At 38.4% G+C, this 27,651-nt stretch overlaps 2 protein-coding genes across 2 annotated transcripts in view; one reads left to right on the top strand and one right to left on the bottom strand.

Moving 5' to 3' along the window:
- The window catches only part of org-1 (optomotor-blind-related-gene-1), a 259,354-nt gene that overhangs the window by 141,612 nt on the left and 90,091 nt on the right, over positions 1 to 27,651 (bottom strand). The window lies entirely within an intron of this gene.
- On the top strand, positions 8,500 to 18,659 carry LOC135713476 (uncharacterized). The gene is made up of 4 exons (XM_065236600.1): positions 8,500 to 8,690; positions 17,766 to 17,882; positions 17,956 to 18,077; positions 18,238 to 18,659. The coding sequence occupies exons 1-4, from the start codon at positions 8,633 to 8,635 to the stop codon at positions 18,562 to 18,564; spliced, it is 624 nt and encodes a 207-aa protein (XP_065092672.1). The 5' UTR covers positions 8,500 to 8,632; the 3' UTR covers positions 18,565 to 18,659.

The raw sequence follows: 27,651 nt of genomic DNA, 5'->3' as shown, positions 1-27,651 counted from the left end.
AAAAGTTGCAGCAACTTGTTTATGACTGAAATAAGTCGTAAAGAAGTTTCTACAACCGATATGTGACAAGCGTGCTACTAGGGTGAAGACTGTTCACGTTTTTATGTCTTGTTTATTGCTGAATAGAAAAATGGTTAATAGGTGTCTGTCACATAGTAGTTGTTCCCAGCAGAAATGTATTCGCGTGCAGATAGGTTTATTCTTTCAATACTCCTCCTCGTGAGTTCTACCCCGACGAACTCCTCCTTGATCCGGTATTGGTACAAGACCATCTCCAACAAGCATTTCTTGCGATGGACAATACTATCATAGAGGTAACTCTAAGACCAGAAGGTCGCGAAGAAACGTGATCAACTTTTTGGCCCAGCTCTGGTACTCTCTTCGGTCCCAAGCTAATCGATTCACCCCTCGAAACATAGGAAAATCCAACAACCCCTCATTTTATCTGTCAAACTTTCATAGCAAACAAAACAAACATTGTGTAGTAGTAGAATTTCGACTAGAATGAGGTACGTTAATCGTTTGCTTGGGACCAATAGGCTAGTCAATTAGTGAGCCAATTTAAAATCGTTAGTTTTGTATTGATTGTTGATACTATAGTCTGATCGTTCCTGAAGTACATTTGTACATGAGGCGAGAAGCGGTTTGGCCGATGAGGCGTGACAAGATGACATGTGAAGTATAAATGACGGGTGAGAAAGATAGACAAAAGATAGTTAGAAGTTGATCTGACAGAAGTCGTGCAGAGGAGAAGTAAACTAATTGATAATAAAGGCTGAAGTTTAGTTTCTTTGTCGATTGAGATTTAGAGCGTGTTTTGTTGGAAAAGGTGAAATTTCGGTGCGTTTTTTTAAGTTAAAATTATTAAACGACCGCAGTTTAATACACCAGGTTAGTTCAACATACAAAAATTGAAACACATTTAGAACGAAATAATTAAATTACAGTTTTTTACGACACAAAGAGGAGGTTAGTCGATGATAGACGGGTCGACAAGTAGATTGGCAGACAGGTAAAACATGCAGAAAACGTTGAAAATAAATAATATAAATGCGCTTAATTGTGTCAGGCATAGTATTGGAAGCGAAAGACAAGGAGAGGAGGAAAACAAACTAAAATTGTGAGTAATACTAACACTAAAACTCATGAAAACACTGTACTAATTTCAATGACTTTCTCATAAACATTTCAGTTTGATCTACCTGCAAGAAAAGGTTGATTCAAGAACGGTTTGTTTTATTCGATCCGAACAGGTGGTTCCCATAACATTGGTCCCAGGTGTAGTGGTCTCGCGTGTCAATGTATTTGAACCTTTATTTTGGTAGTCAAGAGCAGCAAAGTTCATACAACTTACGTTGTCCTAATAGATTACTGTTGGCTTAGCTTGTTCCTCGTTCAGCTCCATCAATAACGATCGTAGCCATACTTCTTGCTGCACGGCTGGTCCAATAAACAGTTGCTCCTCCTAGACGGAACAAGGATCCACAGCAGGACTTCCTATCAGAAGTTTCTCCCGCCCAGTCAGCGTCACAGTAACCCGCCAATGCTAAATCCCCGTTGTCGTTTTCATCCAATCTCAAAAGTAGTTGATTGTAGGAACCAGGTTGCAAACGATTCGTTTATGTGGTGTTTACATCTGGGCTTTTTTTCTAGCGCTAGTGTAGCAGCCAGCATAATGTAAACAGGGCGTCAGCATCTACCAGCATGAGATCTCAGGAACAACTTAAATTCGTGCTAGGTGGATGAGCTGGCTGAGCTAGTGAACTAGCATAAGTGTAAACAGCCCATTAGTCTCTATCCAATCAACCTCCGATGGACAACTCACGCTTCGGCGTAGGATGCTTACTGAAAAGATCCAATTAGCTTGTGATAGTCGAAATTATCCTTATGCATTTTGCTATCGATCCTTATCTTGAAGTAGTTTGTATCCAGAGGGTACTTGGAACCTTTTGCACCCTTCAAACAGAATCTGTCATAATTTTCCTTATGAATTGGTCCAGAATGATATTGAAGAATCCGTCAGCGCCTTTCCAAACCCGCATTCCAAGGAGAAGATTGATATCACCAAGCTTCGTCAACTGCAGCTTTTTCTTCAGTGAATCCTCGATCTTGACGATTTCTTCATTCAGCTTACTGATCACAATAATGTCATCCGCATTAATAAGAAGGTAGATCCATTCACCATACTTGAGACGCTTCCTGTAGAGCCATGTATGTGCACTAGACTGATGCAAATTTTGACCTTTTCGCTCCACAGTGCTCAAACGGTCCCAAATCGGGTCCTGATTAGCCTCCCAAAATTTGAAATCATTTGATAAGAAACTGACTGGGCACAAATCATTTGAAGTTTATATGGAAATTACTATGGGAAATCCAAACTGTTTGATCATTATCTTCTAGCCTTTTTCCATATTGCACTGTTCAAAAGTTCTATAGCTATTCTTTTGGAAAAAATTTCTCAGCTACAACTGTGCAGAATAGTCTAATGTCCACTGCACTGTTTTAATCCTAAGTTCCAGCAAAATCGCTGTCACCGTCTTGTGCCACACTCTTGCGGCCTGCTTGAGGTCCACACATGCTTTTGATCAAACGACATACTAGATGTTCTTTCCCAGCAGCAACAAAACTGGCAGGCTTGCGCATGTATATTGTCTCGACATACAGGTTTTTACGTCAAGATGTTTGACCTGTAGGGGACCGATGGAGACTCCATACACAACTATAGGAACCTAACGCTTCTAACGTACCGCAACTATAGGAGCGTTACCCCTAGCTTCTTATGACCGGCGTCAGTGAGTAAAACACGCAGCGTTGATTGCATAGCAACGGGTTCATAGATTTCCTCATAATCCTATCCGCAACGTTCGGAAAAACCCTGAGTGACAACTCGATCCTTGAATTGGTCGATGTTGCAGTTAGCTGGTGGGTCAACCAACTCCCAGGTGTTGTTTGATATAAGAGACTGATATTCATCGTTAATAGCGTCAATCCACTTACCCTTTTTGTCACAGCTAGTTGATTCTTCGAAAGTTGTCGGCTCGTCCTTCTCCCAAACAGCCATTTCAAGAACGTAGTCATTCAACTTAGCAGGTAGAACAACTCTAGTTTTAGATTGAGGAACCGTTCGTTCTGCATTGTCTTCATTTCCGTCTTGCTGGTGTGGCTCCTCCCTGCTTTCGTATTATTCAGTCGAATCAGATACCTGTGGGTCCTCTTCCTGGTCATTCAAAACTTCATACAACTTGGGAAGTAGATTAAACTCCACCTCGATCTCCTGTAATTCAGCATTCGTTTTCGCATTTGTGCGTAAAAATGCTCAACCGATGGTTTTCGGTCATACCTGGATATGCACTGCCGTCAGGATACCTTCGCCCCAATACTTTTGCTCCAAACCGCTTCAAGTAGCATGCATAGAGCCATCTCTTTTTGGGTACCGATTGCGCCTTTCCACAAACCCGTTTTGCTGGGGAGAAAATGGCGCTGTGAGCTGGCTCACGATCCCTTCACTTCTGCACATCACCACCGATGTATTCGCCACCACCTATAGATTGTAGAATACGCGGCGTTTTTCCAACCTGCGTCTAGCAAAATTCCACGAACACCCGTATCTTTGGAGTAACGAAAGTCGGGTCTCAAGAGGAACACGAATGCCATTCGAGTGTAATCGTCAATAAACAATAAGAAATACTGATTAGGCGCTCACATCCGTAAGGACTATATCCAACAATTATTTAGCGCCACGGCTCACCTTTTCGGAAACGGAGTCCGCGCCACCTTCCCTTCGAGGCAACACTGGCCTGTGGTTCAAACTCGACAATCCACTAACTGCATGCCTACAACTTGTCCCTTCGAAAACATGTCTTTGACAGCTTCTGGGTGACGGTGTCCTAGCCGCCTATATATGCTGGCATTCCAACGTATGTGATGGTTGAACACTGACGATCGCGTGTTCGTGGCTTTGCAATCTAAATATACAGACTGCCGTAGCGGTCAGCAACTGCCGTAATCTCCCCACTCGCATTGCCCACCTCGCATCTCTTGTCGACGAATACAACATGAAAATCCTTACTCGCTAGCGTACTCACTGATACCGGCCCACTTGCCAACTTGGGAACAAACAACACATCAGTCGATGGGACTGCAATCACTGTTCACGCCAATTATGGGGAAGTTTACCGGCCCGAAAATAAAAATGCGTTTATTATTCTAAAAATATTGGGAAAAATTATCAAAAATCAAAGAATATCAGTCTCTTCCTTAGATTTTTGTCAAAAATTATATTTAAAAATATTTTTTCTATTTCATCATGAAAAAAATTTGACTCTCAGCAAAACCGAAAAGTCGATGTTTTGTAGTTTATTGAGTCCAAATTTACACCATAATGACTCATAAAAAATGTTTTTGCGCGTGAATTTTCTTTGAAAAATTAGAAAAAAAAAATGCGATTTTGTTGGATTTTTGATAGGGGAATTTACGTATTCTCGGCAACCTAAGCAGCGACCTTCTTTCTATAGCCTTTTTCTCTAAGGAACGCACACATATGCAGTATTGGTTTGTTTACAATCTTTTGCTGCCAGCTGCTCTAACAATTTCAGTCGAAAGGATTGTCAAAAACTGTTTTGAAACGCTTTTACAAAGCTCCAATCTTCTCTAGTGAGAGAGCGAGTATTGTCGGCAACCAGTTTTTCTTCGGCAACCGTTCCATTTGAACTGCATGTAAATCTGCTGTTCTATTATCGGCAACTCGAAATCAGCTGTAGTGCGTGTGTTTCATTTCAAGAAAACCTTGCTAGATTACTTTTTCTCAGTGGTAAAAATATAGTCAAATTGAAGCTGAAAGCATAAAGAATCGTTTGCATGCATTCAGCGAAGTGTTTTCGTAAGAAAATCCAGTGAAAATAGTGTTTCAATTTGGGTTGCCGAAAACAGTCTGTCATGCCGAAGCCGTCATTTACCTTTTTTAAATATTTTTAGAAAAATCATAACGAATTATTTTTTTCGGAGCGGTGAACCAGCGATCCACGCCACAGGACTTACAACGACACTTCAAACATGCTTCGCTTTATCGTCCTTCGAATTACGGTTTCCTTCGGTCTTCGTAGTTCCAATACCATACTCTTTCTGAAACGCACGACAAAACCGCTTCAAATGTTTCTTATAGTGAAAGCAAACATGGGCTTCCTTGCTTCGACTACCACTTCGACCACCACCGCCTTTGTGGTGATTCTCCCACGTACGTAGCGCTTTTCCACTAATAGCAGCAGTACCTTAAAACTCTGCATTGAACAAAGTCTAGAAAATTGTTCCGCTTAGCTGTAGCAATGCAAAGAGAAAATCGATGAAGAGAATCGATCATCGCGTATACGCCTTTATGCATGGTCAGTAGACTGATGCAAAATTTGACTTTTTCGCTCCACAGTGCTTAAATGGTTTCAAATCGGGTCGTGATTAGCCTCCAAAAGTTACAACTCATTTGGTTAGAAACAGACTTCGCACAAACCATTTGAAGTTTACATGTAAATTACTATGGGAAATCTCAACTTTTTGTTCATTGCCTTCTAGTCTTTTTCCATATTGAGCTGCAAAACAGCTCGATAGCTATTCTTATAGAAAATTTTCTCAGCTACAACTTTGCTGAAGATTGTTTCTATGTAAAACGAGACAGGAAATAGTTATTAATTATTTAAGAGATTGGTAAACTTATTACATGATCAAGCAGCTGCTCTGTAGGCAACACTGTATTTTGCAGTGTGACATAGTAGCCATAATTTTTGTGTCCTATTCAACGCCCCAGAAACACCAATGTTGCCTGCTGTGCAGTTGATTGAGCATGATCATAAGACATTAGTGCATTGAACCATTAATAACTTTCGATCCTTGCATTTAATCAAAAAGTGGTCTTGAGCAAAGTTGTAGCTGGGAAAATTTCCTACAAGTAAAGTTGAAAGTTTTTGAAGCAGACCGATATGGTGAATTATTAGATAGACATGAACAAAAATCTTGGTTTTACCATAGTAATTCCCATACAAACTTCAAATGGTTTGTGCCATCTCAGTTTCTCACCAAATGGGTTCAAATTTTGAGAGGTTAATCAGGATCCGATTTGGAATCGTTTAAGTATTGTGGAGCGAAAATTTCAAAATTTGCATCACTCTATTGGTCACAGTCGACATATACTTTGGAATTTGAAAGAACGAATTAAAGAACATTTAGGGAAATTCGTAAAAATGGTTCATGATCTTACCTAAAGTTTAGAGAAGGTCATAAACGTTTTGAGATTTTGTTCAAATTAAGATGTCTTGGAAAAATAATTATGGAACTTGGAAGAAGTTGATGGAGCTTCGTAGCAGTAGAGAAAATTTTCAAGAAGAAATCAAAAGTGATAATTCAAGGAACATTCGACCAATTTTTCTCTACTCAGAATTTTTGAAGAAGGATTTCGACTTTCGGAAATATATTGGGGGTGCAATTTCAAAAAACCAAAATCGACCGCGTTACGAAAAGTGGTCAGGTTTTGACTACTTATAACTCTGTCAATAGCGGTTGGATTGTAATTCTAAACAAGCCAATCGATTGCTAAAATTCACACTTTATCGATTTTCAATAGGTCACCAGAAACATTTCGAATTAAGGTAAGGTTTTCTCCAGTACGCTATAAAAAGCAAAAAAAAAATCTCGAATTTATATAATATCTGGGGATTGGAAAAGTTTTGCAAGAAATTCCTCCGATCAATTTTCACTTTTTTTTATTATCTATTGAATAAACCAAAAAATTCTTCGCGTTTTGTGCATGAAGACGCGTAATTTTGTCATCAGAAAACGAGGCGTTTCCGTGATGGGAAAAAGTGGTTTGTTTCCCTAACGCAGTCACCAAATATTGATACCGAGTACGTAATCCTACGTCAAATCTACGGTCGTATCTTGGATACAACCTCTTACTTTTTTAGTGACAAATGCCACCTTTGCCACCTGCTAAGTATGGTACTGTATCTCCGGAACAGAATGTTCAATTGAGATGGAATTCAATTCGTTGAGAAAAGTGAGTGAGTATTACTTTTTTTTCTGCAAAATTTTACATTTCAGGTTCAATTGCGATAAACTTTTGATAAAGCCCTAAAATAAAAACACAAACTGGAACGTGTTCCACTCAAATATGTTCAGCCGTTGCCGAGAAAAGTGAGTGAGTAACACACATGCACACTAGAGTGTTTCAAAATATCAATTTTGCTCCACACTACTCAATCGATTAAAAAAAACAGGTTTATTGCATTTAATCGATTTTTAGAAAATGACTATTCTAGCCTCCTTCAGCACTAGTGAAGCAACCATCCTGCAATCTCTTTTTGTTTGAAAGTGTATGTTTAGCTAAAACTAAATAATGGCTGAAGCGCTAACATTTTTTGCCTTCCTAAATTCATCTTTGGGAGCACTGTTCACTTGTAAGTAAGTACAGTATATCTGACACATCATTTTCTTGCGGAGAAAAATGTTATCTCAAACACAACGCGAATGAAACAATAATTCGAAACTGCTAACAACAGAGATAATGAGTCACGTCAACGTCATCCGGACTTCTTAAAAATCGATTTTTTATCATTTCTTATCTGCTCAAGTCCTCGATACTATACACTGACTGTTATCACTCTCAAGTTGTAGGGTTCAGATCATAAGGGTTGTAAATGATATCAAATTTGAATGTGAGAAACTTTCTCTATAATTTATCAAGCGCATGTTAGGTTAAGGGTAGGATGGAATATAAAGTCCCAGAATTAGTAATGGTAAAAGCAACGAAAATCAGCGTGGGCCATTTTACCCCAGTGGTGCATTATGGATTGTTCTCCCTTAAGCAGTTTAAATGATCATTTATAGTTCGGCAGAGATGCAAACATACATTTACTCTGACGGATACGGTTTTCAGAAAGTGATTTAATTTAAGACTGAGCTTGTAATACTACTCTTGATTGTTCGAATTTTTCTGTCGGCACTGTAGCGTCTCTAAATCGATGACTAGTCCACATTTCCAGTTCGCAAATAGAGAATGAATACTTCGAAAGAAGACTAAGCAATGTGTGTCGAGTAAACATTGCGTATTCGGTTCCGTTCGGCGGGAGTGTTCCAGACATAGGCGTAGGTAGGCACCGGCCGTTCAATGAGCGTTGCGAGAATATCGCGTCATACTACTACGCCTGAGCCTTGCATGAATTGCTCATGAATACTTTTATGACTCGGTTAACGTTTGGCGAAGATGTGAGAATATATCCACATTAACCATAATATTTATCCCCAAATATCAATTCGGAAACACGATCCATCTATATTCAATTTACCCTCACAGAGAACTCTCTCATGGGTAAATACTCCAATCGCACAACCCAACGAGCGCGCTGGCTAGCAACTCCTTCGTTTGTTTATCTCTACACCCGGCCTAAGCATTCGCCTGCCGATAAGATAAATGGGCCGAAAATAAAAATTACACCCGGTAAGCATTCTGCCGCGTTCGAAAGGATTGTCCAGGTTCAACTGCTCGTTAGTCGAGTGAAAATTGGCGTCCGAAAAACGTGGTCATCGTACTGCTCTGCCGAGGCTATTCCAAATTTGCTGTGTGAATATTAATTAGAACGAGTAGTGTACAATGAAGAATCTATTGTTTGTGGTCGCCCTGACGGGCGTGGTTGCATCCGTGAGTGCGAGTAAGTAAAATGAGTTTAATTTTTGGTGCTGATCGTTCATGGAGACAACGCTGACTGCGCAAAATTTGGATATTTGGTTGGCGATCTATCAAGCTCATTTATAGAGCGGTAGCTCACAAATTAGGGTGTTGTCTGTAACATTGAACCAGAAATTTACCGTATATTCAGATAAGTGTCTGTACGGAACATTAATTTACGATGGCCCAAATTTGATGGCACTGGAAAAAAAAATCTTTGCTAGCAGGAGCCAAAATTCAGATAACTTAGGTATAGGAAAATTGCTCCAGTTAGTTATCTTAGTGTTCGTTTAAGTGAACCAGTCCTAAAATCAAAATTTTTAAATTTTTAACATAGCTAAATTCGGTAGATGATTAGAACATATATTTTGTTACATATCTACGGGACTAAAATCATGAAAACATATGTTTTTACTTGCTGGACCCAAGGGCCAATTACTGGAGCACAACTTCCAAGACTGGGACACGTACCCTATTTGCAAAGTTTATCCCAATAAAAACTAAATAATATCGAATATTTTGAGCTTTTCGACTGAATATGTTCACTCCCTAATAGGAACCAAAACAGTTATTTATGCAACAAGTTGAAAAATGAAGATTTTCTCTGTATTCTTTGATACGCTGTACGATTTTGGAACCCTTTGCAATACCATAACAACATACTTTTCATAACTAAAATATTAGTGCCGCATAGTGCTACTTTCCAGCACTCCTTTGAGTGGTGCAACTCGTTGCAAAAATCCATTATTTCAGTGCACTTGTCGTAATTTTTTAACTCGGCAGCCTCACTGGATGAATGACCTGAAAAAAAAAAATCAAATTTTGCAACGAGTTGCATACCACATTTTTTTCACTCAAAAGAGTGTCGATAAATAGAACTTTTGGGTGCTTTTCGACACTGTTATTTTAATTAGGAAAAGTAGACCTTTATGCTATTCAAAACAGCGTCCAAAAGTGACACTTTTCAGCACTGAGTGCCGACATAGCTATTTATGAAACAAGCTACAAAATGGAGATTTCTTTAGCACGAGTTGTTCATTTATCTAACGAGCCTTGCCGAATGGAATAGCTATGACAATTTTTTCGCAACTTGTTGCATAAATAGTTATTTGCACACGCTTATTCTAGTTATGAACGTAATTTCTTCCTAGTGATGAATGCGGAATTGCGAAAAATCATTTTAGTCTTTCCAATGAATCAAGCGTCAATCTATATTGGCCTTTATGTTCTGGCTTTTTGTCTTATTCATAAATACAGAACCGAAACCGACTTTCTTCAATTTATCAATCAACGCTTAAGAACCCCTATAACCAACTAAATTATTTGCCAATTGAATCAAATTCAAGATCGATAATTTTTAAATCGACATGATATTGACTCACGAGGGATAGTGTGTGGTTGGTTACCTAACGTAACGACAGAGAGTGTGATTAACGAGATAAGGGTTGTGCTTAACATTAGCCATGGAAAGATAACGATCCAAGGTGCTGTGGCAACGTTCGTAAATTTGATTCTCTGCGTTTCGTACTGAGGCCGATCTTTTCAGTTTTTGCTGGGGTGCCAAGTTGAACTTTCTGCTTATTCTTCATTTTGGGGGGGAAAACTTACTGGTTACTGATACGAAAAATATTGAACGGTAGGCTTTATTAATAGACCTATTATAACGGATGGACAGGAAACGCAGGCTTCGCACGATAAACCACACTGGTGTACGAAAACTGCGGTTCACAAAAGGTTTTCAACTCACGGTATGATCTAATTTCATTGTCACGCTGGAACATTTATCTGTCGAATAGAAGTTGGATTCAATTAAGTGAACCACGATAAAAACTGTCTGGCGTAGCCTCGGTGCAATACCCAAGTCTGAGGAATGGAATTATTAGCATTGCATCTTTTAAAGCATTTCTGAAGTGTAAATCACGGCCTACAAGACTGTGATAGAACGAAAATTGTTACTTTCGTCGTGATAAAATTCATTTTGCCTTCGTAATCAGTGTCATATGGTGGAGATCAGAAGGTTTATAATGTCAATTTATTATATTATCCGATAATGTTTGAATACCGGTTGTTTCCATCGATTTAAAAACTTGACTTCTACTTTAAAAATAGAGTGTAGCATATGGGACCCATTTTCGTCATACGCCTCAAAAATAATGAAGACAAAAAACCACATATAACATTTATGCATTCAATTCTTTGCTCACAAGTATGATTGCAACTAATGCAAAACAAACTCTACAGGGCTGACCAATTTCAGATTAAAAGGGGGTGTACCGAAGTGAAGTGAAGTATGACGAATTAGTGTCACACCCTAACTTAATCAGATTTTCAAAACGTATGAGTCAATGTCAGTTGAGCTCTGTTGGGCCTAAGTTGTTAACAAAAAGGTAACATAATATACGTTTGTGGTCTAATATTGAAGCATACACACTACGAAAAAGACATGTTAATTTCAGTGCCCTGAGACCGACACATGCAAGCGGCCCTTTTGACATAAGAATCAGTTGAAAAGGACGAGAAAATCAATTCAATCAAACGCACTTTTCGTCGAGTTGCATATGTTTCAGTTTCAGGACACTTAATTTTACATGCCATGTTTGTTTACGTTCCATGATATACGTCAAAGCTGAATTACGTCTCGTGTAAAAATATTAACATAGGTTAGTAAATTGAATGAGGTACCTTTTATATCCACAATCAACGTTGGCAGTTTTTAAGAGAATATAAACACAACTCCTCTCCCATTAACGGATTTCACGCCATGTATCGGACAATGTCTGTATGTTTTTGCGACAAAATTTTCGTAGCCTCCACTGTACCACATTGGGCACAACAAATGCCAAACGACAGGTACGCATATTTAAGAAATTAGTTCACTGGTTCCGAAGTTCCGAAAACCACCACGCAACAAACATACGCAACGTACATGGACGCAACATGTACCAAATGAAAGGTGCCATTTTTTTCCTAGGTTCAGGACCAAACACCACTGCGACCAGTAATTTGATCTATTCTAGTATATCCCGTGTCCTTAGTTTAATGCATGTCGTATTACTCCATGACTATTGAGAAATGACGAGTATTCGATTTTTTTTATTGTCGTCATTCTTGCATTTATCGCAAGGATCCGACTCTAATTGAAAGGTCCCGCTATTTATACTCGTCGGAGTGTTGAAACACTCTCCAAAGGCACGCCCCTTTGTCAGTCAAAATTGGATTCCTTAGCAACAAAATTAAAGAATGCCACCGATAGTGACCATGCATCAGAACCCTAGTCTTAACCACTTCAAACTAGGGAACAACGAATAGAAGATTAGGAATCACATAGATGAAGACCAACTAACTCATTTTTTCCTTGTTTCAAGATCATCCTCGGTGGACAAAGCCGAGTCTTGTCACTATCAACAAGGCATAAAAAGTAACAAGGACTAAGATGTGTTCCTTTGATTACTGTAAAATCCTGTTCCCGTAGTTTGAAGTAGTCAGGACTAGGAATCGGTGGCAGATCTTACATCCCGTAACGTACCACGAAAAGGTGATCTACCCACGTTACGGGGCAATAGTCTCATATAATGTTATTGACTATTTTTGATATCGATAAATTGGTTCCGGGAATATGGACAGAACATATTCTAGTGAATACAGTTTCCAATTTTCCGACATATGTTTCTTAGCAACCACTGCTCAAAATAAGACACAACAAACGCCGAATAAAAGGGTAACTAGTTCCAGAGATAAAGCTGCAAAATATTCCGGTGCATACAGGTAAAAATTGGCTTAAATCGGTTTCTCAGAATACAACAAACGCCAAATGAAAGGTACCATGGTCTCATAGCACACTTTTGAATATGATTTAAACCATTCTACTGGTTCCGGATGGTCAAAACATGTTCCGATGAGTACGCCCAACTAACAATTTTAGTTGCAGATTAGCTTATACAGACAAAAAATTGACTTATTCAGTTAATGTTTTCCTGTATAAGTAATTTTGCAGCTAAAACTGTAAGTTGGGTAGATTATGAGACTAAACCCGACCGGAAAAGTGCCAAACCCATTCTGATATGCATTCCAATTACATGAGAATTCATAAATAAGATCAACGGAAGTCAAACTAAGGGTAAGATCATATTCGCAACTACCACTACATTGATTTGAACGCAACAAACACCATATGAATGGTAGTGTGGTCCTTCAGCATGCTATAAAATATTTATTTATTAGGTTAAAACAACCACAATGTCTAACTTAAATTAAGTAACATGTAAAAACAACATCAAACAGATAGAGCTCTCACAAGCTTATGTTTTATCAAACGTCTAGACAAGTTAAAATCGAAACATTCTAAACTATTGTCAAAATCACGGCACACACTCTTGATGGTATCGTGCATTACATAATAAGTCCTACTCAGAAAAAAATGCGGAATATTACTGGTGATGCAAACATCCATGCATGCAAACATTCATACATATAAACTTCCTCTTCACGTAAACTAGCAACTTGTTATAAAGGTTGCTTACAAATCCGGATGATTGCATACAATATTAGGATTATTTCATGAAATGTATCATAACTTCACATGATCTAAAATGTAAACTTGCATGATGTATGACGCTCCATTTATGTGCATCATAGTAACAGAAATTTACAAAACTTTTTCGAAGTGTGCAGATTTAGCTATATTGAAAAACGAACGAACGAAGTGCACGTCACGTTCAGTTGACTAAGAAGCTCTCGGCAATCGAAATTTGAATGTAAGTAAACCGCTGACGAAAGAAGCTTTGGCAGTATCTCTCTTAACGATGAGTGAATGAAGATGAATCAACCTGCAATGATTAGCATAGCTGGTAAGATTAGTACGGTCATACCATGACAGGTGACGAAGAGCGTAAGGTGTGAACTTCCGGTGAACGGCTTCGATTCTATTTATCCCGTTTTGATACTACGGCACCCACATCACATCAGAATACTCGAGCGTTGAACGCACTAAAGCGCAACATAATGCCTTCAAACAATACACATGCTTGAAATGTTTGCCGAATCGAAAAATGAATCCCAATTGTGATGCGACTGCCAGTGAAGAGTCAAGAAGTACTCCAAGATCTTTCAAAGTGATCTCACGTTTGAGAGAGGTACCACTTAAAACGTAATCGTTGAGCGGAGCGGGACATTTCGCCGAAGAATGTTTCACCGAAGGATGTTTCACCGAAGGATGTTTCACCGAAGGACGTTTCGCCGAGAGATGTTACACCGAAGATCATTTCACCGAAGATCATTTCACCGAAGGACGTTTCGCCAAAGACGTTTCGCCAAATGGATCATTTCACCGAATGGGTCATTTCACCGAATGGGCCATTTCGTTGAATGGGTCATTTCGCCGAATGGGTCATTTCGTTGAATTGGTCATTTCGCCGAATGGGTCTTTCGCCGAAGAGCAAGCCATTTTCTACGGTATTGAACTTTTCTCAAAGCTGGCCGTAGGACCTTAATCAAATTTGAAATACATTTTTATGATTTTATTTGCAAAGATATATGGTAAAATATATGTTCTAATATTGTATCAAAATAAATTTTGGAAAGCATGAATAACTTTTTAATTTAAAATAGGGGCATTTAGGGGACCATAAGGACCAAAAGCTGGCACTTATCTTACCATACCAATGAGCAACGCCAAAATATATGTGCGACAATCCGCCATCGTACGAATTATGCCAAATTTCGACCATTGAACCAAATGTTGGACACATGCAATACATTAACTTTACAATGACAAAAAACAAATTAAAGCAATATTTAATTCCAAATCTGTTTTCAGAACATATAATAGCACTTAAGGCAACTATTGTAAAATGGTCTACACTGATTGACGACTAACAAATATGAAGCAATGAATTTTTGAACCCGAAAACTAATCGGTGATTTTTGCGCAGTTACATTTCGCACGGTAAACCTCGTAGGCGAATAATTTCAAGTTCGAGACTTGAATTTTTGAGTTTTTTGAACATTACTCTGAACTCACACAATTGCGAAACCTTGCATGAAATGCTCATCAATTCCTTTTAATAGTTTTTCAAAGTGATTATATTCTGAAAATCTACATTCAAAGTGTTTTTGGAGGCGAACCAGCCCAAGGCTGAAAGCCTCATTAATAAAGTTAAATAATAATAATAATTCAAAGTGTTTTTATGTTACTTCATACTTGTACTGTCGCATTAATGGCCCTTCGCTCATTTGCAACGTCTATCCAATTTTCATACTGCCGTACTCTAACGGAACTATCTACCATTCTCTAGCTAATAAATTATCACACTAAACCTTTATGTTAGAAAGCATTTCCAACCAACTCTAGAAATCTAGTTTAGTCTGCTGGAATGTTTGGAGCATTTAATGACACAAGGTGGTTTTTGAGATAAAGTCAAGTTAAGCACCAACATCACCTTGTCAATGAATACAGAATTGAACTCAACTCAATCCAACTATTATCATCCATCTGAACAACTTTTACCAAGCTATCTAATCGAGCTACAACAACAACCTAACCGCAATTAAAGTCAACTATCTGAACAACTTTGCCAAAGAAAGCAGAGCATAAGATTCAATGTCAAATTGTACACTAGCGTCGAACTCCCTAATAAACAAATACCATAAACGAACGACCCCAAACACGTCGTTAAGCAAAATAACCATAATAATTTTATTAGGGTGATCTGTTCACCATCCATTAGGTATTGGCTATGAGAAAAATTACTAAAGGTAGAAACCTTCTATCTATTCGAGCAGACATTGGCAACTCAAATGGCACACTATTGCCACGAGATGGTAGAATTCTCAACTGTACTGTCCACCTGTACTGTAGATTATGTCCATGTGAACAACTTTGTCAAAGACAGCATCCTTTTATCTAGTCAATCCCTCGAAGGCAACCATGCAACCATAAATAATTTTAATTGTAATACCACACAAGTCTTACACCAAATCTGATTCAAAGGGTACACTGAAAATAATAATCCATAAACAAATTGCCAAGTAATAAGCGTTTAAAACCTGACACTATTCAGTAACACAATTTTCTTTTTATTTTTTCCTCCCCTCCAAACTTCACAGACAGCCGAATCAGTTGACATACTTAAAGATGGACATTAGGGTGGTTCAAAATAAAGATTTGGCTCCACCAAGCCCAATCGATTCCAAATCGGATCCTGATCCTCTCAAAATTTAAACTTATTTGGATGCGACCTCATACTGCACTGGCAAATGGGAATCACTATAGAAAAGTGAACTTTCTGTTTTCATCGTCCTAACCCATCGTCATAATGATAGGGTGGGTGATTCCAGTATGGAGGAACTAAGACAGTTTATATATTAAAAAATAAATAAACGATCTGCGTAAAATTAGTATACCGTAAAACGAGGTCTTTGATACTGCGGGTAGCTTTGATAGTAGAATATAATTTTAGTTGAAGATGCTAATTTCAAATAATTTTTATACGATAGATGAGGAGGAGATGAAAGTATAGAATTGATAGTTCCGTTTAGATTACGGCAGTGTGAAAATTGCATATAGAGAGTAGGTAGCGAGCTAGGACAACTTTTAGGAAGGTACAAATCGGTTTTATCATCTCTCTTTACCAAACTCCCCCTTTGGAAAGGGATGGTGAGGGGTGCCTACCCCCGTCACCAATGGCAAAAGGAGATGATCGCCGACCGCTCAAGTACCAACGATGTGTTTGTAACAGTTCTACCGATTTTTACCGCACTCCAGTTGTTATTCGAAGGAAGGCATCGTCGTAGGTTTGGAAATTGCAGCTATTGTTTACCCCTACCACGGTATGTGCTCCTGTCATCGTCGACTTGACGATCTCGAGGGGGCACGGGTGGGGTAGGTGCTGCTACTGTACCTTTCGACCAATGACAGTAATTAATAGTATGCTCCCAATCAGAGTTATGTACTTTGACTATATGTTTAGTATTACTTCTGCGTGAAGTCAACGATTTACATAGTTGAAGATGCTAATTTCGAATAACTGACTGAAGTGGTATTTGTTTTTGCCAGTGGTGGCGGGGGGGGGGGACCCCTCACCATCCTTCTCCAAAGGGGGAGTTTGGTAAAGAGAGATGATAAAACCGATTTGTACCTTCCTTAAAAGTTGTCCTAGCTCGCTATCTACTCGCTATATGCAATTTTCACACTGCCGTAATCTAAACGGAACTATCAATTCTATACTTTCATCTCCTCCTCATGTATCGTATAAAAATTACCACTTCAGTCAGTTATTCGAAATTAGCATCTTCAACTAAAATTATATTCTACTATCAAAGCTACCCGCAGTATCAAAGACCTCGTTTTACGATATACAATTTTGTATTTTTTCTTCGCCTGATTGAAAAAGCACTCAATCAATTTCTTATTGCATGTATTTCCAATATTACCATCACAAATTCAATGTTATCTTCTTATTACTTATGATGTTTTCTGATTGTGTACTTATTCAAAATGTCATATTTCTTGAACTAAATTGTTTGATATTCACGCGTGTCATTGTCGCTACAGTCATTGAATATTATCGAAGTAGCACCAAAACAAACAAAAAACTGATGTGCAAAGCTACTCCGTTTTTCGGTACGTCAAAATAAGCAGAAAGCTTTCAACATTAGGATTAAATTTTTCAAAACCTCGTCCTCCATTAATATGAACACTGTTCCAGTAGTAGTGATAGTTGCTAAATTTGGTTCCTATTATAGTGGAACGAATTGGTATCTACTGGTTTCCACTATTATATGAACACTACCGCAACTATAGGTGCAAACAATTCAAAATCTTAAGGCAAATTAATTGTTTTCCGTCAATTTTGGGCTAATTGTAAGTTTGAAACAAGCATATGTGCTTTATTTTAGGGGAACTATCGATAAAAAATAACCTTATCCGATTTTCCCTCATTATTCCGGTACAACCACCATGTCGCATCTATAGGTACACCCCTAGTACCGGAACATCTACCCTATACGGGTATGCTATTGAATTATGCATCATAAACTCACAAACCGTATTTATCCACAGATTTCTGCTTCGTTTGCAACAGCCGAGAAGACCCGTACTGTTTGTCTCCCGAGGGAACCCTCTTGATGCGGGATTGTAACGCAGCAAACAACAACACTTGCTTCACTCGGATAGTCAGTAAGTCCTCCAAAAAATTATGAATAATTTCTTACATAATAATGCTGCTGATAAATTTTCCTTTCATCACCAGACCGTGAAATCGAGCGAGGTTGTTCGGCAACCATGAGCGTTGCAGATTTAACCAACTGCAACAGTGACACCAATTGCGAGCTCTGTCATGACGTTGCAAACCAAGGTCGATGCAACGGACTGGTAAGAGGAAATCCTGCTGATTCCATTTGTTATTTATAAATACATAAATAAATAACATTGTCCCAAGGGCGTATGAATCCGATCATAACCAGATTGAACACTTCACGCATGGAATGCACCAGTCGAGTGACCTTGAATGTAATGAATGTTTTCTTTTTAGATTTTCCCGGAGCACAGACTTCACTGCCATCAGTGTATTGGAGCGGCCAATGATACCTGTGGACAAGAGATTACAACAACTCCCCGACTTTGTCGATTCTTTGATGCGGAAGATCAGTGCTTCACAAGCGTCGTTGATGGTACGGTCGAGCGCGGATGCCTCTCTCAGAGCGATTTCTGCCGAGTTGAACAATCCTGCACCCTTTGCGATGGACACGGATGCAATTTCAGACACCACACGGATGCTGCCATGAGCATTATTGTGTCGATTAAAACTATTGCAATGGCACTGCTAGCCGCAATGGCCTACGGTAGCTTCAGACAGTAATCGCACGATTGCGATTGACATAATTCGCATTTAATCTAAAGTTCAAATGCAGTGTTCGGTTCATAGAAAGTAGATATTTTCGTCCGTTGCGAAGCGAATGGTGCTCCGTATTGTAGATAACATCAGGAACATTTTTCATAAATACGATAAATTATTGTCGACGAAATAAAATTGATTTTAAACCAAAACTTGAACCTGTTTTAGCGATTTCGAAATACTTATTTAAAATAGTATGTGCATGCATTCAAAATAAATTATATATAAACAAACCCAGAAGTTGAACTTTCATATTACTAATTTCCGATATCACTAACACTTCCTTTGCATGGAATTAAATGTATAATATAACGTATTCTCACCTTACTATGTATTGTCAACCAGAAGTTTAAGCCTTTGTCTGGCGTTTCCGTTGTTGCCATTTGCGCAACATCAATCAACGCTAATTTCAATCAATAAGAACTAACAACTAGTGCTGAAAACTGTCATTGTAATTAAAAGTTTTCACGTGATATTGACAGAATTATTATTGCCATTGTAACTGTAAGAATTAACTTTTTCGGCACCGTCGAAAAACCATCTCTTCTAGCAAAGATTGACAATTTCTTATAGGAATTTTCGGTGAAGTGAAAGGATACGATACTAACTCTCCAGACATTCGGAAATGGGTTTCTGGATCTACAATAGAGCTACAGTACTTGTTCCCTAACTGGGCTGTTAGCAGTTATACATCAAAACTACATGTCACATTTAGTTTGACATTTCGTTGCCATAATTTGTGAGAGGGGGGGGGGGCATTCGAATGGAATATTAAGTGTTAATATAAATAACTTTGAAATTATGTTCATTCCACACTGAAATCTAGACTGCAAAGCAGTATTAGCGAAAGCGTTAAGCTTTTCTAAACTCGAGAGTTTGAATGCTGTAAAAATTACAATAACAACTGTTTCAATTCGATGCACGTGAAATTGTTTAACGTCGATTTAACAATCCATTGAAGTTCCCCTTAATGTTTTTTGACGTTTAACAAGCCAGCCCAGTTAGCTAGTGGAATTCGCTAATTGGGCTGCGCTTTTAGCCCAGCTAGAACAAGTACTGTATCACCTTCTAACTCCCGGACTAAAGCTGTCTACATTGACCATAAATGCGACATTGTAGAGAAAGTTCTTCCATAATAACACTGCCGGCCAGGGAATGCATAAACACACACATACACACACTTCTTCTTCTTCTTGTTCGCATTTCAAGCTTATTGCTTAGCGCATATTAGCTTATTGCGTGCTCTCAACTTAGTGTTCTAAATGCACTTCCACAGTTATTAATTGAGAGCTTTCGATGCCAATACCAATGCATGAATTTGTATATTGTGTGGCAAGCACACACATACACACACACAGAAGTCAAATAAATTTGGAGCCTTCAACAAAGTTGTTTTTTTTTTGTTTATTAATTTATTTGATAAGGCTCAACCGAATTAACTTAACAGAGCCGAGGATTCTTGGTCACTATACAATACATCTTAAAGCTATAGTCAAAAGGTACAACACAATAAACACTTTATCTTCCGCTATCCAAAAAGCCTCCTCCATCAGAACTGGAGCCGCTTCCAGTAGTTTCATTGTATGGCAAATTGTTGTACGCCAACGAGGGTCAGAGCGCGTCCATTGCAGCAATGGACGCAAAATGTGGTCAGCACTCACACACTCATCACGAAACGGTTGCTTTCCAAAGTCGACGACGCATCGACCGAAAGAACTGCTGATGAAGAACAATGAGGAGGACCACACAATGGTTGCTGCCGAGACAGACGATCGCGTAGCACACATCGAGAGTGGCCTGCTTTTGTCGACAGCCGAGTGAACACTAAACAAAGTTGTCAATCTAAGTCCGAGGTAATGTCAAAAAAGAGCAATTTTTGAATTTTTCCATTTAAAATTAAAAATCTCCCGCAAATTCAGATCATAACTCAATTTACTTAAACTTTACACAGTTGTTAAGGACCTCAATACTATTCGAAAGAGCAGTGGGCAGCATGGGGTTGTAATGTTTACCCACCCTGAGTATTGTGTAGCTTGTGTAGTGTTGAATCGCTCGTTCCAACATCGAGGTGAGTATTTCAAGCCATACAAAGACTTCGTCAATCGACAAACTTGTCCTGGATTAGCTGGAAATCCATCTGGGTTTCCTTGAGGCGACCATGCAAGAAGGCTGTTAGTACATCCATTTAATGGAAATGAAACTTGGGGTGAACTCTATAGCCTAAACAATTAGAATTGTGACCAAGCTTGCCTTAAGTGCAAAAGATAACCCTCCGAGTTTTGTGGCGAACCGGATTACAGTTCTTGTCATTTTTTAACCGATACACCCATTTGGATATCAGGGGTGTTTCACCGTTCGGACACGACGTCAAATGACAAACTTTGGTTTCTTTGAGAGCCTCGTGTAGTGATCTCATCGTAATTTTGTGAGACATCTATGGACCATGGACTGCCAGAAGTTGCTCTGTAACCAACAAACTAGCCGTCGGACTCGTAGAGTTCTGGATGCGATAGGAGCGCTGATGGTGTTGGTTAAACGTGTTGAGCTTCGGTGTCATCATCGGAATGTTGGAACAATCGATCATCTGCATCTTCGAAATGATCTCCACCGTCTGTTGTATCTCGCTGAACAATTCCTATTATTTACCTCTTCTTGTCTAGCGGGAAGACGAGGACTAGTGAAGCTTTGGACGGTTCATCCGGTTAAGCAGCATATGGGAAACGAATTTCATCAAACTTCACATGACGGGCTACGATAATCTTCCGAGTCGGTAGTCATTTTGCATGCTTTGGAAGATCATCGTAGTGGTCGGAGATGGCAAAATCACGAGCTTAACTGACAGAACCCCAAGCCATCAAAACTTCCTCAAAGTACCAAAGCTGCACACAGCGTGTCGATTCATGGTTGACATGGCTGGTTCTCGACAATGCGATGATCAATCGTTATGATTCAGCCACCATTCAAAATTTATGGCTATCTACTTTCATTTGAGAGAGATAAAAACCCCGATTGTGGTTGGCTAACCAGAACGGAAAAACCCGAAAAAGCCCCGAGCAAAATTCTTGTCGATTCATGTTGACATTTCTGGTTACCAAATGGTTAAAAATGGTTACCAAAATTAAAATACTATCGAATTTTAGCACAAATGAGAATGATTGCCCATAACGAACAATTACGATAAGTTTTATGCAAATTGGAGAAGGTCGAGAAAATATTTATAAAAATTTGTTTTCCACCCTTCGATTTACCTATCATATTATGTATTGATAAAATTTACTAACTTGAACCATGTTTAAACTTATTGATGGGATAGCTCATCCATCGGTTCACAGGTCTATCACTCCATTTATTCCTCAATGACTGCCACCAGTGCCAGCTTGAATACCGTGACTGCTTTGTATTGCTGTCATAGGTACATTTAGTTTGCCGCATCCATCCAAGACCAAGACAAAGCATGCGGCATTGTTTGGGGATTGAATTTTATCTTCTCACAGCTCATCAGGGCCCGGGTGGTGAATCCGCGTAGCTACCGGCCGGCGGTACGTTGATTATCGGGAATGGGACGATTAATTGATATTCACCTGGTCACCTGGTTGTCCCGAGCACGTTCAGATGGATCAGGTGATTTTTTTGAATTTCTCGAATAAGGTGGTGCTACCTTTCGAAAGGGGTTCGCCAGACAGTGACGCGATTCATCCTTAGAACGTGCTGCGATTTTTTAAGACCCGTTTCCCTGTATGGTGTCAACGACTGAAGGAATGGATAACATATAATGCAGGATGTGTATGGAAATGTTTTAACCACTTTGGGGAATTCTGAAGCTGATACGCGCTTGGCTATTTATAAACCAGGTTTTGGTGGGTAGTTCAACTTTGAGAAATACAACTTTGAACTGTAAAATTATTACACAAAAGAGAAACCCAGAAATTAAAGTATCCATTGCCCATATTCCTCATTAGAGAAACAATATCAATTAATCGCGTTGATTGGCTTTAAAAGCAAATGAGCAAATATGTGCGACACGGGTGCTACAACACTTCAGCGCCTAGTTCAACACAATGCCAATGCTAACAAATACAAAACCGATCAATTAGAAGACCGTCGTCAGCGACATTGAACGTACGACGAGTGTTTTTATAATGTACGACGATTCGTAACTCATAATAGTTGGAGTGGCTTTGGATAAAGAGCAAACTAACTTTGTTTTACGGAGAAAAAAGCAAACCCAACCTTCGTCACCGTCATCGTTGTCATCGACGAACCCAATGGAGCGAAGTAGATAACAGGTGCTCACGGAGTGCACGATGCTATTTGCGGTTACTCTCACGATACGATCGTGATTGTCTTCATTCGTGTTATACACAAGAGCATAGACTGGAAGCCGATTATTGCCACTATATCGAGTATAAAGCCAGTGCTGCAATTTTTACACTAAGTAACAACGTTTAACCGGTTAGTAATGGATCGATTAAAACTATGAGATCATGCGATCCTGATCATGAAGTGATCTTTTAGCACTTTTCTGCTATTTATAGATATTGTCAATATTCAAACATGTGAGGAATTCCAAGAAACATGCCGATGCTAAAGATATTTCTGGAAACATTCATGGGTTCATCGTCAAGCATGAGTCTTGGCCGATACAAATATTAATTCGCCGTAGGGATGTTCTGAGGCATAACATTTCTGATCACGCCTTCCTTCGGAAGGGAAGTAAAGCCGTTGGTCCCTGGTTCATGAGTTGATGGGTCGATAGGTAGGGTCAAGGTGTGGGAGCTGCCTCCCTGGCGTCAGTAGCATTGGTGCTCAGCACGGAAAACAAGATCGACGGAAAACAAATCAAGGAAAAATACAAATATTAATTCAAATAATTATTTAAATTAATAAATCGATAAAATCACTGTAAGATTCGTTTTGAATTATTTTGATGCATTAAGTTTCCCACTATATCAATGAAGTTTTCTTACAAAAATTTATGTAAATTTTTTTTAATTATTCTTCCTAAATAAAATTTATATTATCTCTGTTATTCCTTTATGTTAGCTTTTAAACATTTCATAAATTCTATTCAGAACACTTCAACAAATTAAAAAAAAAATCACTTAAAGATTTTCTTGAAATTATTAACAATTTTCCCATGAAGACACTGGAGTTTCTTTTGATAATTCTACTTAAAATTCTTTTGAATGATCAATATCCTTAGAATCATTCCCTTTTATAGAGTTTAGAGTTAGATGATTCCTCTAAAATGAACGTGAGAATCTCTCTGGTATTCCTTTACATTATCTTCAAAACTGCCCAAAAATTGTGTACAGAACCCTCCAACAAATTTTAGGAAAAATCACTCTAAGATTCTCCTAGAATTATTAATGATTTTTTTCAAGAATTAATTGAAGTTTCCTTCCGCAATTCTATTTAAAATTCGCAAATTGTATTAGAATTTAGTCCATTCGACTTTTCTCGAGATTCTCTAGAAAATCTTTTCGGAATCCTTAGTACTCCTTTGGAACTGTTGTTAGAATCTCTTCGTTCACTTTTCATACGCTCAAAATTCATTTCTCTTGGTGTGGTGAATCCTGAGAAAAGATTCCCTTGGAACTTTAATTAGAATTCACTTGGAATTATTCTTTTTTTTTTTTAAATTCGTTTCCCTTTTGAAACTATCCTCTGAATGCCATACCCGTGGGGTTTTCTAATTGGAATTTGCTTCATTATTCTCTTCTGTGCTTCTAAAAACATAGTTGAAATACTAATTAAAATTGGACCAATAATCTTCCTGTCAATCGTAATGGAGTTTTCCTCAGAATAACCTGAAAGTTCTTTCCAGACCGCTCTTTAAAATTCTCATGGAATTACTTTAGAATGCGTCCCAGAACTACATAGAAAATATTTTCCAGAATAACTTGGTACTCTCCCTATAATTCATTCAAAATTAACTTAAAATTACTTGAAGAATTCTTAAAAACAACAGAGATTTGGGAATCAAGTCCAAGAGTCTATGCGCGTCCATGAGTTCATGGAAATGCACGTGCTTATTTCTGCGATTTAGAATTCCTGGACGATTCCTGGTTTCCCTGTTCACTTGTTACTAGACTGATACAAAATAAATTTTTTTTGCTCCACAGTGCTCAAACGGTTTCAAATCGAGTACTGATTAGCCTTCAAATATTTAATCTCATTTGGAAAGAAACTGACCTGGCACAAACCATTTGAAGTTTATATGGAAATAATTATGGGAAAACCAAACTTTTGTTCATCTACTTCTAGCCTTTTTCCATATTACTGTGAGAGAAAGTTCGTTATTTTTACTTTTGAAGACACGAATGCATCCGCTGGATGTTAAATGTCTTAAATAATGAACAACAACAACAACAAATTTACTTATGAGAAATTTTCTCTACTACATCTTTGCTGAAGATCGTATTCAGCCAAACGTCAAATCAAATAGTTATTAATTCTTGAAGAGAATGGTAATCTTAAGGCATGATCAAGCAGCTGCTTTGCAGGCAACACTGCAGTGTGCCATTACGCCATTACAGTAGTCATGATTGTTGTGTTCTATTCTACGCGCCAGAGACAGCAATGCCGCCCGGTGAGCCATTGTTTGAGCATTGTCTTAAATCATGAAAAAATTTTGTTTCTTATATTTAATCGAAAAGTGGTATTTAGCAAACTTGTACCTAAGACAATATTATAGAAGCACATCTATCTTTTTTTATAAAGTTCTTAGATAAGGGAAATGGATGTAATGTCGGTCTAAATGCCTCTAACTTGGGCCCTTACATAAATTCAGCAATCGACTAAATTTTCAATAGCGACCAAATATATCCATAAGTACCGTCCCAATGACGCGTTCATTCAGATAAAATTGATAAATAGCAGATTTTTAGCGATGGGCCCAATCTTAGATCCATAGGCCAATATTAGAGCAATTTCCCCTATGATATGAAAATATATGATCACAAAATTTGCTTTTCCCATAGACATTCCCAAATAAACTTCAGATGTTTGTTCGCAGTCAGCTGTCAGATAAATGAGTTCAAATTTTGGGCTGATGGTCAGGACCCAATTTGGAACAGTGGAATGAAAATTGTCGAACATTGAGATATAGCTATTCTTTACGTGTTTAATGTGAATTCTACGTAATTGCACGTGTGATGCTACTAGGTACTAGGTCGATGAATCACATCTGAAAACTATCGGTTTTTTTTCCTTGATTTGTTTTCCGTCGATCTTGTTTTCCGTGCTGAGCACCAATGCTACCGACGCCAGGAAGACAGCTCCTACTACACCTGGACCCTATCTATCGACCCATCAACTCATGAACCGGGGACCAACGGCTTTACTTCCCTTCCGAAGGAAGGCGTGATCAGAGATGTTATGCCTCAGAACATCCCGGCGGCGCCGACTGGGATTGAACCCTGCTGGGGTGAGAGGCAATCACGCTTACCACTACACCACCGGTGCCGCTAGCTATCGGTTTTGAAATCAATCAATATCTAATTATCTTGACGTTAAAATAAAACCTACAAGGAACAGCTCTATGGGGTTGTACGCAATGGTGACGTAGGACTACGTGGTTTTAGATATCAAATGTTATTTGCTAACTGCAGCAGGAGTTTGTGTTTTGTGTAGGAATAGGAATTTTAGCAGGGTTCTCTCTGTTATACTCTTTAGTATGACTATGATTGCGCTGAAAAGAACCTTTTGATATGAATTTTAATTTCAACATGTTCCGAAATTTAACTCTTTTGGAAAATCTTGGTGGCCCTGAAAAGGGCCGATGGTAGTACAGGCTTACAGGCTTTGGAAGAATATGATATCCTTAGTTTCAATAAATGGGCACTTGCAACAATTTCGGCCCGTCTGCTGCTGGAGCATGGGTTGAACTGGTTTCTGCAACAGGTTGGAAGGCCGCAGAACATCAGTGTCCACCCAGCTAAAGCTCCTCCCCTTTTTAGTTTTTCTCGTTAAACTCCTTCTCTCAACAAATTGGTAAATGTTTGCCTTTAGCAGAAAGACGCTTAACACTTTTTCGGCGAATTTATGATCCTGTTTTACGTCATGGTCCTTCTCTATGCCTGTTCAGATAACTTAGTACTATTATTTATTTTCTCTACTGTGCTAAATCAAACGAGTCCAAATAAGAGGGGATGTCGGTTACGCGCTCGAATAATTGAAAATTCGATTAATATTTAATCTAATAGCTGGAAAAATCTTTACGATTAATCGTTAATCGAATAATTGTAATTTTAAGCATCCCTAGGAAATAGTGTAATTTCATGTTTTTTTGGTGGTCCTCGTCGATGTCGAACAGCAGGATTGCAACCAGAAAGTGTAACCTAGCGGTGCGATGCTAGTTTTCATTACTATGACGAGAGCTGAATTAAGGGCAGAGGGGTGAAAGTCAATTCTCCTCATCAATTTCCTCTTTTGATGACCATGGCTTCACTAACCTATTTCGCACTATATCTGCTATGCTCTTCCATCCCTCATACACTTCAAAAAGATACTATGCCTAGTAGGAATACATCCAGTTGTAAGTGTTGCAATACTTTCGTGTTCGCCCTTTAGTAATTCTAATATGAACTGTGCAATATGAGATGGCAACCAACTGAACTGAAATTAGATGATTATATCGAGTAAACTGAGTAGAGCAAAATCGTTAATTTGAACTATGAAATAACAAAATTTCCACGTAACACATAAAATATATTTTAGAAAAATAATTAGATTGGCTTGTTATATAAATGTATTATAAATGATGCAGAAAACATCCCACGTTTTATATTAGATTTATAGATGTGTTCTTTATACTTCCTAGAATTCAACATTTTCCAAAATAGTTTTCTTTTGCTTTGATCTTTAAATGTTATTTAAACATGTATCTTACTTTCTTAATACCACTATAAAACTTTTCAAAAAACAAAACAAAATATATCTTAATGGAAATTTTAAAGCTCTTGAAGTGAGTCTGAACTTTCCACATTAGCGTGGACATCGAGTCTCTTCACGCAGTGATTAACAGTTTCTTATGAGGTTTTCGGTGGT

This window comes from Ochlerotatus camptorhynchus, unplaced genomic scaffold (assembly GCF_037179485.1).
Source record: "Ochlerotatus camptorhynchus isolate MF236.1 unplaced genomic scaffold, CSIRO-AGI_Acam_v1.1 ptg000556l, whole genome shotgun sequence".
Lineage (NCBI taxonomy): Eukaryota > Metazoa > Arthropoda > Insecta > Diptera > Culicidae > Ochlerotatus > Ochlerotatus camptorhynchus.
The sequence above is the reverse complement of the archived record's forward strand: the minus strand, read 5'-3'. Positions and strand labels throughout refer to the sequence as shown.

Coding starts and splice junctions, on each gene's coding strand:
- LOC135713476 (XM_065236600.1), top strand. CDS start 8,633: ATGAAGAATCTATTGTTTGTGGTCGCCCTGACGGGCGTGGTTGCATCC. Junction 8,691..17,765: donor GGTTGCATCCGTGAGTGCGA/GTAAGTAAAATG, acceptor ATTTATCCACAG/ATTTCTGCTTCGTTTGCAAC. Junction 17,883..17,955: donor TTGCTTCACTCGGATAGTCA/GTAAGTCCTCCA, acceptor TTTCATCACCAG/ACCGTGAAATCGAGCGAGGT.